Source organism: Eleginops maclovinus, chromosome 1 (genome assembly GCF_036324505.1).
Source record: "Eleginops maclovinus isolate JMC-PN-2008 ecotype Puerto Natales chromosome 1, JC_Emac_rtc_rv5, whole genome shotgun sequence".
NCBI lineage: Eukaryota > Metazoa > Chordata > Actinopteri > Perciformes > Eleginopidae > Eleginops > Eleginops maclovinus.
In genome coordinates, this window is record NC_086349.1 from 10,187,566 (window position 1) to 10,207,335 (window position 19,770).

Below are 19,770 nucleotides of genomic sequence, written 5' to 3' on the forward strand. Positions count from 1 at the left end.
ACTAAAAGATATTCAATAAATGTTGTGGAGTAAAAGTACACGATTTACCCCTAAATTGTAGTGGTGTATAAGTACAAAGTATCAAATAAATTAAATAATTGTGAGTAAATGTACCACTGGCAACGTAAAGAAGTCTATTATCTCCCCTTACATCACTGTGTTTTTAAGAATGCATATTGCTTGTTCTGATAAGTTAATGGTGTCATAATAAATGAACACGAACTTTACTGACTGAACTGAAACATGCTACGTTCATTGATCATCAGACAAATAAATACCTCCTTTAAGGATTAACGAATTGTTTTATTCTTGTAGTAAAACCGTTGATAACGTGCTTTAAAGTCAATGAGACCGCTGTGCTGCGTTAAAACACCTAGCAGAGGATGGTTTCGATCCATCGACCTCTGGGTTATGGGCCCAGCACGCTTCCTTTGCGCCACTCTGCTGTAGTCTTCAAACGTGCCGTGAATCATCAGTACTGTATTATAATAAGATTATCATCTGAATGTCCAATATGATATTCATTACTTTATTTACTATTCTGTGGATGAACGTCGGTCAAACAAATGTTTTGTGTCCCCAAACTTACAGATGTCCCCTAAACGCATCTCAAGCGCAGTTCACAGCCCCCTCAGCCTCTCAGAGAGCATGTTGCTTACTGCTAACAGGTGTGTGACAGACACAGGTTTTGAGAAAATGATAACAAATTATTCCTTTTTAAAGTAGCATTAGGCCACTGGGGCTTTTCATTAGTTACCGTTGAATTAAAACCGGCTATCCCCTCTGATCATTACAAATGTGGGTTTATTCAATGTTAATGTGTTCGTCTTTTGAAGCAGTAACCACCACTCTGCTGGCAGTCAATCAACCCAGATAGGACTCTTACCCATTTGTACTGACTGACTTATTACGTTTACTTAACAAAGAAAAGATCAAAGTCTCTTATCTACAATTAAAACACACTGTGTCTTTAAGGAAGCATGTTGTTTATCCTGATAAGTTAACCAGTTTCTGTTCTTCCAGTGACTAGGCAACCCTCTGAATTACCTCACTTTTGGTATAATAATAAATGAACAAGAACTTTACTGACTGAGCTGAAATAGTTGACAAATCTAATCAAACACAGATACACAAAAGATTAGACATAAACACACAGATAGGATATATCTAAGGCATATATGTTGGTTTCATTTTGAACACATTTCTATTTGGCGTAAGGTGAAATTAACAATTACAATAACTACAAAAAAACCCTGTTTATACCACTTTTGTTGTTTCCTCTACTGAACAACTGCATGCACTGTTTAGAACTTTGCCCTCTCCCTCCCAAACAATGTCCAACTCCATCTAGACTTCTGTTTAAGGTCACTACGCACAGAAGTGGTGCTACAGCATAGGCAGAGACCGTCTCACCCTGAGTCAACTGAAGGACAGAGGATATAGGGCAGAGAGAAACATATGTATGCAAGGGTTTTTTTGGTTGTGTATTTTGTCAGAGACTCCTCTCTGGGATCTTAAAATCAAACCCAGCTTTTATCTGTTGGCTGCAACAAAAAGCGAAACATGACTTGTCCTTTGATACCACTTGGAGCCACTTGGATATGCACAAGGGAGGATTGATTTTTCATCACTTGGATCTATTTTCTCAGCGCCGGAAACAATAATTGATCACACAAATTAGTACGTAGGTTCTGGGCTTTCGTAAAATATTTAATAATAATAAAAACTTAATTAAGACTTTTTTTCTGACACAGCTTGAACAAACAAAGGTAATTAACATAAAAAATGTCATACACTTCAGTCCCAGGGATTAGGAAATGAATGAACATGGACATATCAAACTATATTTTTTACAGATGTTATTGTGCCAAAACAATATTTAGATACAATTCTTATAGGTATGGTAATGTGTTGTGAATTTTAAATATCTATTTGCATATCTTTTCTAACAAAATGGGAAACACTGTTCAAAATACAATGGCAGCATTTGTGCAATAGTGATTGACATATATAAGAGCTGGATTTTCTGACAAAACAAATCTAAAGCTAGTTAAATGGTCATGTCGCTGCTAGATTTAGCCATGGAAGAGAGGAGACGGACGGGCTACAGCGTGCACAGGGAGATCCTGGATGAAGGAGCAGTGGATGAGATGGCAGAAAAGTCAGACTCAAAAACATCTTTGTCTGAGAAGGTTAGAAAGTCCATGAGGTAAAGTTCGCTGCATCTCAACTAATCTCTCATGTTCTATCCTTTATATTTTCAATTTGTATCAAATCATAAAGCACTCGGAACACAAAGGGAATAAATTAGTCTTCAAACACCAGATATCTTAACACTGTACTAAACTCACAGTGCTGTACTTGTTCATTTCCCTTGGCCCCTGATTACACAAACTCAATCTAAAGAACAATGAGTAAATAATATGGCAATGAGCATTATACCATGGTAAAATGATATACTGTCTTTCGACATGATATACTTTATGTAATTCCCACTTTGTTATCTTAATACAGTACATACAACACTAAGTATAGCTTAATCACAGTATATATTAATGTGCTGCTATTAAGCATACTATGCCACTTTAACTCTATGTCATTATTTGCTCTTGTTTAGTTTCTACTCTTGCACTTGTCCTATTTCTTTTACTTCTCTTTATCTGCACAAATATTGTCTTTGTGCTGCTGCAACCCTTTCATTTTACATCGGGGGAATCAATAAAGGATTAACTTGTTTGATGTCAGATTATTTTATTATCCTCTTGCAAATGCCAGGGCTAAGCATGTCAAAAGGTCTTCCACTCATTAGTTCAACTTTTGTGCATATTTTACAATTAAGTTCAATCACAAAATGTATTTTATTGTCTGAGAAAAAAAGCCTTTTAAAATGTAGGAAAAGTGTTAAGATAGTTCTATAATGATTACTAGAGAGGATGAAGATCATTTATTAACTTTTGGGGTATTGAGATGAAAATAGATAGGTCAACATCAGTGGCAAAGTAACAATGGCCTCAAGTGGCCTTGTTTGGACTTAACACATATGCTGATGTCAAAGCAGCTCTTAAAAACAATGTTTCTGTCTCTTTCTTTTCTCTGACACAAACACTAAGGTGTTCTGGTCCCAGGTTGAAGAGCTGCCTGCTGGGTAGCTTTCCTGTTGTATCGTGGCTGCCTCGGTACTCTATCAGAGAAAACGCCCTGGGTGACCTGATCTCTGGAATCAGTGTGGGAATCATGCAGTTACCGCAGGGTGAGGCTGGAGGTTCAGTAGATCAGTTCAGTAGAAATGTCGTGAGCAATGGAAGGTAGAAGAGATACATTTTAAAATGGTAAATTGCAGGTTCTGCACCGCCCTGATATGTTGTTATGAAGCTTTTCTGTACTTAATATCTCCGTACGTATCCTCTGCTTCCTTGCAGGTATGGCCTATGCCCTGCTAGCATCTGTTCCTCCAGTCTTTGGCCTTTACTCCTCCTTCTACCCCGTCCTTATCTACTTCATCTTCGGCACCTCCAAGCACATCTCAATTGGTTTGTACTTTATCCCTGGCTCTGTCTGCACACAAGTTGTCTGGAGAAGGTGGGTTTAATCCACCAAAAGTTAGTTTGGACATAAAATAAAAACAGATACAGGTTTACAAATAGTCTAAGGATATTTATTGGTCTGCTAAAATCTACAAGTTTTAATTCTTAAGCGTTGATAACATTTGACATGTTTGTTTTTAGAGCTTGAAAACCTGGTCTCAAATAAAATTAAAACCTACTCTGATATTATTAAGAATTTCAGCATTAAAAAACTGCTTATCTTCACTTTAAAGATTGTGTAAGTGTGGTCTGAACAGACTTGATGAACAGTGGCATCTCTATGTCAGCATGAGCGGATAAAACTATACCATTTAATCAAATATATCAGTTTAGCATGTAGACTTGTGAAAATGTACCCCTGAGCCACACAAGTACCTTGAGGAAGAAGCCAGTCAAAGGCATGAATGAATGTAAAGTTTGTCATTGGAACCTTGCCTGCCCGAAATGTATGATCAAACTTCACAACTCCTTTTTTATTGTTCATTTCTGATTGGTAGGTGTAAATACAAAAATGTTCATTTCATTTCATTTTATTTGTTCCGCTCATGATGGTGCACAACATAAGAAAAAAAAGAAAAGAAAATGAATTCACATTCAAAAACACAACTCTTTACACCTTCCATGAGCGAAAAGGAGCAGGGAGAAGAATACATCTTATTTTGCCTGCCCCGTACTCAAAACATAAGTAAACAATCAAAATAGATGGTCTGTCAATTATACTTACTTACAACAAATACTTACAGTAACGTGAGAAAAGAAACAAGCGACATACACACTAATTCACAATCAACTAAGGAAACAGATTACCTGCCACTTCATAAAGTTTAGTTACTCTTTTTTTATATATTTTCTTGAACTGGAAAATATTTATACAACCCTTTAAATCATCTGTAGACAAGTCCACAGTTTGACTCCAACCACTGAAATACACATCTGCTTTAAAGTAGTCCGTGCATACTGATGCTTAAAATGAAATGTCCTTCTTCGGTCCTCCTCCTCTGAACTAAAAACAAACCATTTTTGTAAATGTTCTGGTAATACTTTACTTTTTTCCCTGAAAATAACTAGTAGTGTCTGGAACTCAACTAAATCCTTAAGTTTCAAAAGTCCTGACTTGATAAACAGACTGTAGTCCATTTTATGAATAATTCTTACTGCTCTTTTCTGTAACATAAACAATGGATTTATATTACTCATTTAGGTGTTGCCCCACACTTCCACACAATAGCTAAAATATGCAAAATGGGCAAAAACGAAAAAAGAAGTAAATAGAAAAAAGATGAGGGAAACATTAGTTTCAGATCAAAGGTCGTATCAAGAGGAAAAACGTCTCAAATTGTCCAATGTCTTTTTGAATGGTCATTAAAAATGTGTGTTTATGTCTCCGTCTCCTTTTTCAGGAACATATGCAGTGATGAGTGTGATGATAGGAGGGGTGATAGAGCGATTAGCCCCAGACTCTGACTTTATGGATTGGAACAATGTGACCAACTCTAGTATGGTCAACATAGCCTTACGGGATGCAGAGAGGGTCCGAGTGGCAGCAGCTGTAACCTTCATGTCTGGAATATTTCAGGTTAATTTGAGTTTATGGATTCTCTGATTTGGAAGTGAAACATTGAGAATTAATCTTCCCATTGGGTTTTTAACGATTTATGGTCAAGGATGCCATCATAACTATCAAAAAGCCCCTGTTCCTTGCAAAAATCAATGTTTGACAACTACTCAAATCTTGCAGTGCTCTTTGAAGACAGCCAGTACATCAAAAAAGGCTCTGAGCCTTTATAGGCTTATGCATTTCAAGGAGTTATATTGATTAAAATCATGCAGGTGGGCTAAAACCACGTTATCAAACCTCTAATTCCATATCAGCATATAAATACTAGCCTTCTCTATGATTTACAGCTTGAAAACAGAGAATAAAAAATGGATTTACCAACTACAAAGGCTGGGGTTAACCGCAATTTAAACCAAAGAAGAAGGAAAAGACATTTAAGCCAATGTCTGAGCATGTGCAAGAGGCAACATTTAGGTGCGCTAACTCAGGCGCTCAGGTGAATTGCTGCTGAATTGAAAGTTTTAGTTATCAAGCAGTTGTTTGTCTGTGAATGTGTGTTTCTGACAGCTGGCTGGCCCTGCTAGTGCTAGCTAACATTAGGTAAATATTACCTAGCTAACGTGAATGAGAACATAATTTGTTTGTTTACATTTATTGTCTCTGCTTTTCTCTGTATCTGGAACAGGTAGTCTCTTACATTTAGTGGCCAGTGGCCCCTGGCATGATTAATCTCTAGTGGTGAAAGTGTGCATAAACCGCTCTGTATCCTGAGAGAACGCGCCGATTTGTCCTTTCACGCCTCTCTTGCGCTATGATGAGCTGTCCAAAAAAATGTTGCTTTAACTTATTTATTATGAAGGACATTTAGAATTCAAAATGAAATGACTACAACGTAATGGCAGCATCAGTGCTAAGACTGGTTCACTTCTGAGGAATATAAAATATCCGGTTTTCTTTGCAACATCGGCACCAACAATAATACCTCTTGGAGACGTTAGCTGAAAGTAAGGTAATCTGTTTTTACTTTTACATCAATGCTTTGGGTTTTTAATTCTGTGTTATCTCTGTAGATTCTGCTTGGTCTGGTCCAGTTTGGTTTCGTTGTGACCTACCTGTCCGAGCCTCTGGTCCGAGGTTACACCACAGGAGCTGCCATCCATGTCATCGTGTCCCAGCTCAAATACACCTTTGGCATCAACCCTAAAAGATTTAACGGACCCTTGTCACTGATATATGTAAGAAAGATCACATGCTGACCACCTGCTTCTTTCTACATGGTTTTCAATTATAGTATAAGGTGTAGCTACCTAATTGATATTTCCAACTGTCAACCATAAATTGTCATGTGCAGGAAAATACAATACCAATGATAATAATAATAATAATAATAATAATAATAATAATAATAATAATAATAATAATAATAATAATAATAATAATAATAATAATAAATCGGCAAGCCTTTATTTTAACAACAAGAGATCCATTATGAAGACATTTGATTCTGCCTTGTGATGACTGTCAGCACTACTGGCTATATACTGAACACTGTATAATATAGCCAGTTGTCTTGACGGTCCTCGTCATAATAAACCTTAATTAAAAATGCACACTGTATTATCGTCTATAAATCTTCGTTTATGTGTACTACTCATTTCTCATTTACTTTCGTATACAAGCATGTAATTAGCCATAATGTTATTGTTTCTGTCTTTCCAGACTGTGTTGGAGATCTGCTCTATAATTCCACAGACAAACATTGGTACTCTTGTGGTCAGTATTGTGGCTATAATCAGCCTCATACTCGCTAAGGAGCTCAACGCTTACTTCAGTAAAAAACTACCTGTTCCTATACCCGTGGAGCTGCTTGGTGTGAGTATACAAAGACTTGTTATATAATCTATGAACATTTAGTTCCGACTCCCTTACAAGTACACATATACTATCACATTTACATCCAATAACACATCTGTGACTATCTGTTTCTACAGGTTGTTGTTGCTACACTGATCTCCTGGCAGGTTAACTTGCAGGATAAATATGGAGTGGATGTGGTGGGACTGATTCCCTCAGGGTGAGAAGCACACCCACCAAACATACAGGAATGTGTGATTATGCATATGGAAAGGGAGTGTGTAATATTATGATGAGCGCAGTACTCTCTTTAGTGGTGTCAATCAATTAAACATCATGATTAAAACACTTGTATTTACTTGTACTCTGGGGTGGGTTCTCCATTGCTTTTTTCAGTGCCATGCAATTTATTGTTAAAATCCTGTTCTACAATTACGGGTAGAAATTGCGGTCAAACTTGATGATGTTATTCCACTGTGTTTCGAAATGTGAATATTAAATTCCCTGTTTATTTCCTGTCCATTTCCACCAGCCTCCAGCCGCCGGTTCTCCCGACCGCATCCCTGTTTGGACAGGTGATCGGGGATGCCTTCGCTCTGGCTGTGGTGGGCTACGGCATCGCCATCTCACTGGGAAGAATCTTCGCCCTGAAATATGGATACAAGGTGGACAGCAACCAGGTAGGGAGGTGGTGGGTGGAATCAAAGATGAACTGCTCTTTTAAGGCTGATCTCTTGTATATAAACATTGTGTTTTCTTTATTTAGGAGCTTGTTGCCCTGGGTTTATGTAACTCCATCGGGGGGATTTTCCAATGTTTCGCCGTCAGCTGCTCCATGTCCCGCACCATGGTTCAGGAGAGCACAGGAGGGAAGACTCAGGTCTGTGGACATAATGCATCTGAAGTACACATGAGTAATACATTGTGAGAGTGCTTTCTGTATCACTTCTGAAATCGCTGAGCAAAGTAGGGCTTATATGAATTACTTTTTTAAAATACTAGCACATTAACTATGGAAATGTACGATCATACGCAAAACATTAGTTCTAAACTAACCCTGGTCATATCTATGCATATAACAAAACAAAAAGAAGCTTGCATTGTTATACCATCGCAGGTGTATAGAGTTTTTTAAATAAACATTCAACTTTTAATGACACTCGTATTTTATAGGGGGGAGAAACTTTATGTGACATAAATAACCATACTGCACTCTTTTAAAATGTCCATTGTATACATTGTATGCTGATGTAGTATCTTATGTAGTACTAAAACGGTCTTGGAGAACGCCCCCGAAAAAATTGGCGCTTTTATTTTATTTCATTCTTTTTTATTTACCTTCTATTTGGCCATTACCTGTACTTGCTAATGATGCACCATAATACATTTCAAAGGCTGGGATATCTTATTTCCCAATTTAGTTTAATGATATCTGTTTCTTCTCCTAAGTTTAGTCCAGAGAGCTGAAAACATTTCATCATCATTTAGAGACATGCTTATTAGTCTGCATGCCTGGTATTCTTAATAACTAGATAAGAATTTTCTTAAGATACTTTTCCTTGTCGGTGTTTTCATCCCAATACTTTACTCCGCCCGTAGCTCCAAAACTGGGTTATCTTAAAGGTTAAACGAAATTTCAAAAAACCTCTAATAGTTAACGTTGCTCTGATAAGTGGCATCATTAAAGATCACTTAGGGAATGGATTTTTCGCTCAAATCGTTGAAATCCACCTACACAAACAGTTTAGCTGCGAGGCTAAACGATTCAGTCAGACAAAACCATTAATCAGCTGAGGCGAGGAGTGGAGAGGCTCTAACTAATGATGCCTCGACTCCTCTCATAATCACATACCTATTCACTCTATTAACCATTACATCATTCATCTTCTTCTTTTCTAACTCCTCTTCCTTGATCTCTCTCCTGATTTCGATTCATCATGCCTCTATCTCCTCTTTCTTCACTGCAGGTTGCTGGAGCTCTTTCAGCGATAATCATCCTTTTCATCACGCTGTGGATTGGAACTCTCTTTGAAGATTTGCCAAAGGTACTGTGTGCATTTGGATGTTCACATTACGTGCTGAAGCATGAGCAAACATGTGGGTCGAAGAGAATGTTTTTGCCAGATGATAAGTACTCCTCAATATGTGGTCGACAGCTGTTGGGTTGCTTTAAGACAGATAACTCTTCAGCTTCGAACTAAAGCCACTGGCTACTTTTGAAAACGAATTATTATAACATCAGGGTTACATTTATTTATCACAGTTCATTTAACAAGAGCACATAAAACTTAAAAAATCCACGAGAGGTTTATCTCATACTAACTAACTCACCTTCATGTTTTAAGCCTCAAAAGTGATCCGTGTGAACTGTTATATTTGGCTCCGCTGTCACAAGGACAGATAAAGGAGAACATTCCTGCTCACTGCAATAACACTCTACAATAATTCCCCCCTGGCTGGCAGACAACTCACTGCTCCATAGCCTCTCTGTTAACTGGACATAACATGCACTCTTTACACTTACACTTTAAATTGTACATTTATATTATATTTTCATTTAATATTACATTACATTGCACTATTTACTATCTGTATATTTCTTATTTTTATTTCTCATTTTTTGCTATGCTTCATATTGTATTGTATTTTGCTGCAGTAATGAAAAAATGTCCCAATTTGGGATAAATAAAATATTTCTGATTCTGATTCTGATTCTCACTGAGCAGGCAGTGCTGGCCGCCATCATCTTTGTGAACCTCCATGGTATGATGAAGCAGTTCATGGACATCCCTGCGCTGTGGAGGAGCAACAAAGTAGACATGGTGAGTATGCTAAGAAGAAGAAAAGAAAAAAGTTATTTCTTTCATATTCTGGAAACAAGATGTTCTGCACCGATGTCCATATCTTTTTCTTTCTGAATTTAACGTTAAGTTAACTCCATGGGTTTCACTAGTTATTTGTTATTACTTCATTAAACTTTTCAGAATAGGAAACCTTTTAAACAAATAACATTTTCTTTCATCCTTGCCTATTCCTTGGAAATAATGCAAACATTCTGTGGTATTCGGACTTGCTTATATACGCACGATGAGACTGCATGATACCATGCTAAGCTGTTAACAAGCTAAACTTTGAATACTTATAACATTAGCAGTAAGGACATTTTCATCAGCTACATCTTTAAAGGAGCTATTTGCTCTCTTCGTGAAGTTTCACTTGTGAGAATTCAAATTGAAATATGTTACAATAAATAAGAAACGTAGGCTGGGTTTTCTAATTCTTGCAATTCTGCAGAGTCTGACAGTGCATATGCAGCATAAGTTCACATAGTAAATGAAATACACCTGAGACTGATGAATGAGTTTAATATGATTTGGCTACATTCAAGATTAAGGTAGCACAATAGCAAAGTTGTCTTGTTTTATTACCTGTGTTACTTATTAATCTCCAGCTGATCTGGGTGGTCACCTTCATCCTCACCTTACTTTTAAACCCTGACCTGGGACTGGCCGCTGCCATCGGATTCTCCATGCTCACCGTCATCTTCAGGACTCAGCTGTAGGAACACATTTTTACATACTCACAATAAATGCACATAAAGTATGTTCAGTAGGAAAATGTGTCAAGTTAATTATAACACACTTTTTTTGTGTTTATTCCAGACCAACTTACTCCATTTTAGGGCAGGTCCCAGACACTGACATCTACAGGCCACTGGAGGGCTACAATCAGGTATGGCACCTATATTAAAATAGATGAATAGAATATCAGAGCACACAATTATGATGAATGCAAACGTGATCTTTGAGGTATTTAAAAGCCGACTGACCTTGTGTTTCTTTTGTCCCCTACTTCATAACCAAGAGTCAAATATAGAGGTGTTAATGGGAGTTATGCTCCCCTCTTTGACTCAGCACAACACATTACTTATTCAAATCACATTGAATTAAATTAACTAAACAAGAGCAAAGAAACTATTTAGACTGACCACCTGAAGATTTATTTTGCAAGCTTTTTGGCTATTTTTATTATCTTACAATAGGTTTCCGTGTTTGTGACATCCCTACTCGTGTTTTAAGCCTGAAGCGTCTCGTCTCGTCTATTGTTCGAATTGATGACCTGTCGATACGTTGACAACCATTGTTTTCCCTGAAAGTTGATGCCCTGAGGATGCTTTCTTTTTTGACAGCCTGACTTTGACCTAGGACCACTAACCTTTGCACAGATAGCCATGGTAGTTAGTTAATGGATCCTGAAATCTTGGTGAAATGTTTCCCCTGAGGATAAATTCTACCTAATTTTGTGTTAGGCATCTGTTCCTTCTACCGCCACCATGAGGTTTTATGTAAAAATCTCAACAACAGTTGGATGGATTGCTATAACATTTTGCACACACATTCATATCCCTCTTAGTATGGATTGTAATAACTTTGGGCTTAGTGTTTGTTATTATTAGCATGCTAACGCGCAACACTAAGGTGGTGAACATATTAAACAGCAGAATTGCTAAACATTACCTTGTTAGCTGCTGATGTTAGCATATTGCCCATAGCATGTTTATTTAAATAACTCACTGACCCGTTTATTTCAGGTGAAACGGGTGCCAGGGATTTTGATCTTCCGCTCATCTGCCACCCTCTACTTCGCCAATGCTGAGATGTACCAAGATGCCCTTGGAGAGAAAGTGAGCGTGCACACACACACACACACACACACACACACACACACACACACACACACACACACACACACACACACACACACACACACACACACACACACAACCTTAACCTACACTATCATAAACCTAAAACCGGATCTGAACCCTCAAACAGAAATGAAAACTGACAAAATGCTATCACAAACTGCACACACAAAACACAAACACACACAGGGATATAAATGCATATTAATATATATAAATATATATGTGGACCCCAGGAAGAAAAAGGGTATCAGACATAGAAACACAGCTTGATGGACACACAAGCAGAAATGTAAACACACCATAGCAACACACACACATATAAATAAACGTCTAACTCCAATAATCTCCTTTGTCCTATTTTCAGAGCAATTATCTCCTCTTTTACAAACGGATTTCTGACACACTAATATCAGACCTGACATTTCATCATTTCTCATATCATGACCGTGACAGTCATTGTTCAAAATGTCACCCCTCCTTTTTTTCCTCTCCCTTCTTTTGCTAAACTTTTGTTTAAACACTCCCCTGATTCTCTTTCCTCTCCCTTTTTCTTCCTCCTTGTCTTCTGTCACAACTCTTTGGGGGGAACTGGGAAGACAGATTGTGGGAAGCTAAAAACACAATGACAAAAGATGGAGGTGGGGTGAAAAGCCGAGATTGAATACGGGTGGGAGATAATGGAACGTCTCATTCATTAAAATGTCAGCATGTCAAAGCCGCTGGGTCGCTCTTTTCTTTCTAATCTTTGACGCGCAAATAAGCCTCCATAGAGCTGTTATTGACTGGCAGAGGCTGCATATCTGGTTACAAGAGGAGAAATGGCCACCAGATTAATTTCGGTCATTTTTGGGGTATTGATGATATGTTTCTCCTCCACCAGTGTTAGTGGCTTGCAGACGGCTTACATTTGAGGATTATTTTATGAATAATAGTGCAAGGAACCAGGGAAGTTTGGGATCATTCACTGCTTGTTCTCACAGGCAAAGCTGAAAGGGGATATTTGTGCTGTCAGTGCACACACTATTGATTTGTGCTACTTTCCTATCATACTATTAAATCGTCCCAATGAATGAATGTCCTACACACTCCTAAAAAGCGTATTTAACATGGTAATCGCTATCAATTTTGTTTTGAAGAAGTACGAAGGCTTAAATGGCTGTCATGAAATTGTGATCCACGTTGCTACTGCCATGCAGACATTTTATTAAGGACAGTAACGCAGTGTTGTCATTTTATTGTTGTGGATGGGAGTTCAGATTGCATTCTTTTAAAAAAAATGTTGTTAAATTGCCATTGTTTTGGCATGATTGTAAAATAAATTGCAGTGTTAGAAATAAAGATAACATAATTCATGCGAATAGATTCAGGTCTTTAATGTTGATTCTTGCTTCAATAAGGTGTCCTGACAACTTGGGATCTGAGAAAGTTCTCTTGTGTTCTTTTGGTGTGGGAAAATATTTCATTTCATGTTACTGTACAAGGAAATGTCACAACATCCTTGAGCATGTAAGACATTTCTTTTAACGGCTGTCATGCAGAGCCCTGTTGTGGTGTAGAAGATCAGGTTATGCCCTGCTTGCTTAAGTTTTCTTTCCAGACTGATGACTTTTGTTTGGCAGGACTGGCTGAACAAGCTTAACTAGCTGAGAAATGTTTGTCTTTCTTTGACTACCTTTAAGCCTCACCACCCAGAATAACTAAAAGCAGGGCAACATTTTACATGTTTTCCTCTTATGGAGTTGTAGGACTTCTTTTTTTCAGATCTTTTTCCGAATAATTTAATGCTAACTCATTCATCAAGACCCTTCCTTTTTAAGTTATTGGTCGTTTTTGGAAAAGTTTACATGAATGTGGATTGAAATACAACAGACAGACCTTTCCTTGTCCACCTTATTCAACTTTAACAATGTAGGAATATTTATATCAATTTACCTGAACGTTATATGAAGTCTCTTGGAAAGATAAGGTATTCAAAACAATCACCACAGTAGAATGTTGGTTGCAGAGATTAGATTAAGATTAGATTCAACGTTATAGTCATTGCAAGACTTTATTGTCAATAGTTTGGTATAAGCAGGGAGAACGGAATGTCGTTTTTCACTTTCCCAAAGTTTCAAATATATAAAAATATAAACATATATGTTTGAATACAAACACAAAAGAAACATAAGAAAAAGGCACTTTAATAAGTAAAACATAGTAGATGACAATGACAATGAAGTGAAGTTAGGATCTAACCAGGAGTGCAAAACAAGCAGTTAAGTGCAGGGTAATGTATAGTTTAATATACGAACATAGGACAGATAAAAAGATTTCAACCAGGTGACGGCAGAGGGGAAACACTGAGGTAAGTGAAAAATGAAGTTCACATTGGTTTAAAATAGCTCCAATTTGGTTTGATACAAAATATATATTATTCCATTTGAAGTAAGAACCTACATGCTCTAAAGAATTGGTGCAACTAAAATTTGGAGTTAAAAAGGGCCATTCCGCATAAAAGAAGTAAAACAATAGTGCACCGCAGTGATAAAGAGTAAGCATGGTGTGACTGGCTGAATGAAATCTATATGACTTACCATGTGATTGTTTTTTGATGTTTATTTTAGTCTGGCATTGACATTACCAAGATCCTGTCAGCAAAGAAGAAACTAGAGGCCAAAAGGAAGAGGCATGAGAAGAAAAATGCTAAAAAAGCTGCAAAGAGTAACGCAGTAGACATGGTGAGGATGACTATAGACATATTAAATGTCAATTATACATAAGGACAGTTTTTTTTCACTGTATTGAAATACTTTGATTGATCAAACAGAACTATAAGCGCAAACAATCCTGACACTGTAACCTCTCATAAGTCTCTTCGCACTGTGCCATGACTCCTCCCGTACAGGAGGAGGTGCCAGAGAGGGAGAATCAGCAGGACATTGCCATCATTGAGGTGGAAGATGAGCCCGACCCCTCGCTCCCTAGAGCCATCGTCCTCGACCTCAGCCCAGTCAACTTCCTGGACACTGTGGGAGTCAAGGCGCTGCGCAGTGTATGAATATGTTTCAATATGTATTTATTACTTTGAGAAGATTAAAACTTAATTAACTGAATTTTGGTCATCCAAAATGGATCCAAGAAACAGCCTAAAAAAAAAACCTGAAATAAATTATATTTTAACTTCCCCGGGAGAACAAGGCAAACATTGCCAAACTTTTATCTTTTCTGTATACATTTTTGTCATTTGACATTCTCCTGTAACTTCTCAACAACTACAACATTTTCCCTTCTCATCCCTGCCTTTTTTCTTTATCATTTAGCTCCTCGGGCATCCAATTACTGTAAATGAAATTGTCAGACTAATGAAATGATCCCAAGTCTGACCTTTCAATTTGTGCTGCTGTGTCTATTCCAGATCCAGAAAGACTATGGGGAAATTGGTATAGAGGTTGTTCTCGCTGGCTGCCAAAGTAAGTCCCTGTACAATAATACAATATGTGCGGATCTTTGCAAAAATATCAGAAAACGTATAATTATCTTGGAGACAGCACCAGAGCAGTTCTACCATTTACAGCACTTCATATCACTATAGATCTACTTTCTGTATCAAAGTTACCAAGAAAAAAATTACATCTATGTTGAATCTATTATAACTGCATTTACCTTTATATTAAATTGATTTGAAAATCCATTTGAGTAGATCTTCCATTGTAGACGTTAGTGATCCCCTGACATTTTAATTATAAAACAAGATTTCTTTGTCCAAGATGCTGCAGTAGAACTGTTATCAATCTATTTATTCATTCACAAATGTGTTCTGTTGATGGAGAACATGTGGGACTCTAGGGAAGAAATCGTTCAACTACAATGATTGAAGCGGTCCAGTTTATTATTTATTATTAGGTTCAGCAGCTCTAAATATGCTGGTGAAAGCCAGCGATGAGAAAAATGATTTATTGTGAATGTTATGGCTCGCAAAGGGACGGTAAAGGATATTTACACAGCCATGTATTACAACGAGGGTCAATCAACAGGAGGACTATTCCTCTCTTTCTGACTCTACTTTATCCTCTTTGATAACTCTCTAATTCTCCCCTTAATTCAATTCAGATTCTAGTCCTCTTATACTTAAACTGTGTTTTCCAGCTGGTGTGGTGGACAACCTGCAGACTGGAGGTTTCTTTAATGACAAAGTTACAAAGTCCTGTCTCTTCTCAACCGTCCATGATGCCGTTTTGCACTGTCAGTCTGCCAGAACGCAGAGCCAAGATGACGCCATGCACTACGTGAGTATACACACATGAACTCACCCCACATCACAACAAAAAGTACTGAACTGTGCATGTTAACCTTTTCTGATTTCTATAAAGTTACTTGGAAGGGGATATACGAGACGGAATTGTTAAAAAGATTTACCTACTTCATCTTTAAACAGAATCAGAAATACTTTATTTATCCCAAACTGGGATTTTTTTTTTTTTTTTTTTAAGTTTGTAAATAGAATGAGCATAATCCACTGTTGTCGAGGCAAAAACTCCCTATGAGTAATGCAGCTGAGAGGCTAAATATTGCTCATCGCTGTGACGCGTTCGATACAAGAGTCCGTACTGAAGTTGTTTTTCATGGTGTTTAATAAAGACACAAAACAAACAATAACCATGTCCGGACCACAAGGTCAACAGAAAGTGTCGGAGCAATTCACCCTCTCTTCTTCTTCATCCACAAAACCGGCATCCAACAGGTGACCTTAATATGAACCACAACCAAGTAACAATTGCGTGAAGTGACAACCAATAAGAATTAAACGTGGTGTAAACGGAAATGAAGAGAATGAAAGAAATAATAAGCAAAGGCAAAACAAGTATTGTTACTAAAGAGAATATCCTTTCTAGAGCCCTTTTATATTTATTGTTGTCCTAATAAGGAACAAAACCGTGCTGCATTATTCAATAGGAAATGTACTGGTGTGAATTCAATTGGTTTTATAAAGCCTTTCCAGTAATGGCTACAGAACTGCTGTGCTCCTTGAAAGTCTCAGTTATCTTCTTGCCCTAAGACACCTAACACGATGAACACACACACCAACATATATCCTACTATATAAAGGTAATATGGTAAAATTGTGAGAGAACAGTTCCCAGTTCACATCAGGTGGACTTGGAGTAACTTTATTATTATTATCGTCCGAGTTCATTCAGCAGCCAGGGGTGTGGGGATGATGTACTAAGCTCTTAATGTCCGAATGGACAATGAGTAAATTGTCCCTGGACTAGTTCATTGATCCTCACTCTGCAGTGTGGCCTGGACTGCTGATTGAAATGGAAATGGGATTTACAATGAAAATATATTTTAATGTATTTAGATGCAAGTAACTTTTTGGTTTTCATACACAAATACATAAAAAGGTGTTTGTATTTACTGTACGCATCATCATCAATCCCTGTGACACTATGGCATTGTGTTTATGTTAATCTCTTTTTTATACCTGTGCTTGCATGGTCGACTGCATATTATTCAGCGTGTGCTTCTGTTTTACTGTTTAGTTTGGTGCTTGACTTTGTTTCCGCTCCCATAAGAGAGATCTAACAGAGAACAAAGATGAGGCACTGATCCATGGAAAAACAGTTTACAGGAGTAAAAGATTTTCATTGGGGAGATAGGGAGCTCACACTCACACACACACACACATAGAGTCACTATCACACAAAGAAAAAAAATATATAAAGCCTGTAAGTGAGGGGATGGTAAGAGAAGCATGAGGTTGGTCAAGGGAAAGAACCAACACACACACACCTTACCATGCATGCAGGCATATGCACATTTCAAAATACATTCATGCATATACATTCATATATGCTCATAATGTATGAATATGGAAATGTCTTTACAGGAGAGAAGCAACAGGTGGGTTTGGAAGTCCATCTGGCCTATAGAGTACCTCCAGCTCATTTAATTTCACAGAAGCATTTCATCACACCCGAGGCACATCACAATTCAATATATAACATTTACCATGATACAGTGAATGCAAGAAACCAGAGTGCAAAGTGAAGACATAAGATGTTAAATAGTTTGAACAATTATTTTCGAGAAGCGGCATACTGAAAGACAGTTTCAAGCCAAATGTTCACAATCCTGCTCTGTTCCTCCTCTTCAACTTCTACTGAGACGTTCATGCAGCTGCGAGGAGGAAGAAAAAATCTGTAAGTCATTTAGACAAGTTTCATCTTCTCCTGTGCTTCTGTTTCACAGGAGATCCCAGCGACACACTTGTGAGCTGTGAGAGGAACGATGGAGGTTATTATGAAGAAGTGACTGAAACTGTGTCAGTATGAGTCTTTTATCCAGTGAGTTCCACATTTCTGGGAGTCACTAACACTCCAACTTGCAGTCTCACAGACATTGTAACAAAGTAAATGAGTTTGTTAGTTAGTACAAACATGCAGTCAAAAATCTAATAATGGCTCAAGCACATACACAAACATCCAAAAACATGAAATTAGTTTGCCTTTGTGGTATATTCAACCTCATCTTCATTCAGTAACAAAGCATACCTGCAAAGATGGTTTATTTATGAACAAAAAATCTGTCAATGTTCATATGTAGTCACAAGCCTCTGATTTGAAAAGGATTGTTATGATCCTCTCCGAAAACAGTTTTGTTTTGAATCTCCTGTGAAGACGCGTAAACTTGGTGACGCTACAACAGGAAATCTCCAAATACCTCTGGACTGATGGAACCGATGCCTCACATATGGAAGCAGAGTGTTCTCCCTTCCTGTTTCACTGCAACCGGCAGCTTCGTTCAAACTCAGGCTCCAATCCGCACCTTGTTCATTTGCAGATGTGTTCAGTTGACTTGTTTATACTGTGTAAGGAGTTGTTGATGATGCTCATTATAGTAACTCAAGCAGAGAGAATGTAGCAGTAAGAACAGCCACAGAGGATATCAAACCCACATCCACCCCATATGTTCCCATAGAGAAGCAAACACTAGATCATATTGTTCACCTGTTTTGTCCTCGAGTCTCTTATTAACATTCATTTTTTCAATGAATTGTTTGTTGATAAGAACGTTTAAAGCCACACATGGCCAGGGAAACGCAAATATAATTCTGCTGATCATTTTCATGTTGACTGTTTTATTTTGAGAAGAATAAGAAATGTCTGTAAACAGCAACAACAGCAGTCCTCTGTTAACTGAAACAGGATTAACGAATCATTGTTTATTGGAATAGGAACACTGAATCATATTTAGTGGTAATAAAAAAACACAATTTTCCAGTATTGGCTTTCATTTCAAATGTGTTTTATTGTCTATGGCACAGACTGAAAGGCTTTTCTCCATGGATTCACCTTCAGAGGTAAACAAACAATAAATGTCAAACAGAGACTTGAGTTGCTTTCTAAGCATTTGTCCCTGTATATGTGAACTTCTGTTTTCTTTCACTTCATTGTTAAATCTGATATCGCCATTACTTTTCAGTTTGAAGTGTTGTTGTCCTTCTGCCCTTAATCAATAGAAAGAAAGTCATATAGAGGTCTGAAACCAGGATAGATCTTTCCAAAACAATGAAGCTGCACCAATCGCTATGTGCATAATTATAATGGATCTAACATTTAACACCAACTCTGCAGTTCTTCTCACCTCTAAGGATCAGAGAAGCTCGGATAAACCCCAGGTAAAATGTAAATATTGTACTAACACTTGTCAGGTGGCAAGAAACAGGATTTTAAGTGAATGCTAACATCGCTCTGTTTCTGTTCTGTCCAATTACATTCTAACATCTAACATATGCACTATAAAAGCTTTATTTAGTCAGATACTGTAATATGATGTTTACAGCTTGTTTTGCGGCCCCCTAGTGACAAAAAAAAAAAACGGAATGCTGCATTGACCTAGCATTTTGCTCACCTTATCTTAACACAACATGAATAGAGCTGTTAGATCCAACCACCAAAAAACATCTTTATGATCTACAAATGGGACTTTGACAAACCCAATATCTTTAGTTAAGAGAAAGATGTTCAGTCAACAGGTGGAACACATATTAGAGGCAAAGGGGCCCATCTTCATATGGCGCT

The 19,770-nt window shown here is 37.5% G+C and overlaps 1 protein-coding gene across 4 annotated transcripts; it reads left to right on the plus strand.

Moving 5' to 3' along the window:
- Positions 1-1,374: 1,374 nt before the first annotated feature.
- On the plus strand, positions 1,375-18,969 carry LOC134872026 (solute carrier family 26 member 6-like). 4 transcript variants are annotated; one of them, XM_063895107.1, is made up of 20 exons: positions 1,375-1,769; positions 2,074-2,209; positions 3,111-3,250; positions 3,420-3,530; positions 4,985-5,160; positions 6,213-6,377; positions 6,862-7,014; positions 7,134-7,216; positions 7,529-7,676; positions 7,763-7,876; positions 8,964-9,041; positions 9,723-9,818; positions 10,448-10,554; positions 10,659-10,728; positions 11,588-11,680; positions 14,311-14,424; positions 14,592-14,738; positions 15,102-15,156; positions 15,833-15,972; positions 17,939-18,969. In XM_063895107.1, exons 2-20 carry the CDS (start codon positions 2,082-2,084, stop codon positions 17,960-17,962), a joined length of 2,142 nt encoding a protein of 713 aa, XP_063751177.1. In that variant the 5' UTR covers positions 1,375-1,769; positions 2,074-2,081; the 3' UTR covers positions 17,963-18,969. The 4 variants fall into 4 exon arrangements, with proteins under 4 accessions (XP_063751177.1, XP_063751187.1, XP_063751168.1 ...); XM_063895117.1 differs by having other exon boundaries at positions 1,375-1,680; XM_063895098.1 differs by lacking the exon at positions 1,375-1,769 and having other exon boundaries at positions 2,061-2,209.
- Positions 18,970-19,770: the final 801 nt, after the last annotated feature.

Coding starts and splice junctions, on each gene's coding strand:
- LOC134872026 (XM_063895098.1), top strand. CDS start 2,061: ATGTCGCTGCTAGATTTAGCCATGGAAGAGAGGAGACGGACGGGCTAC. Junction 6,378..6,861: donor GACCCTTGTCACTGATATAT/GTAAGAAAGATC, acceptor CTGTCTTTCCAG/ACTGTGTTGGAGATCTGCTC. Junction 10,555..10,658: donor GTCATCTTCAGGACTCAGCT/GTAGGAACACAT, acceptor TGTTTATTCCAG/ACCAACTTACTCCATTTTAG.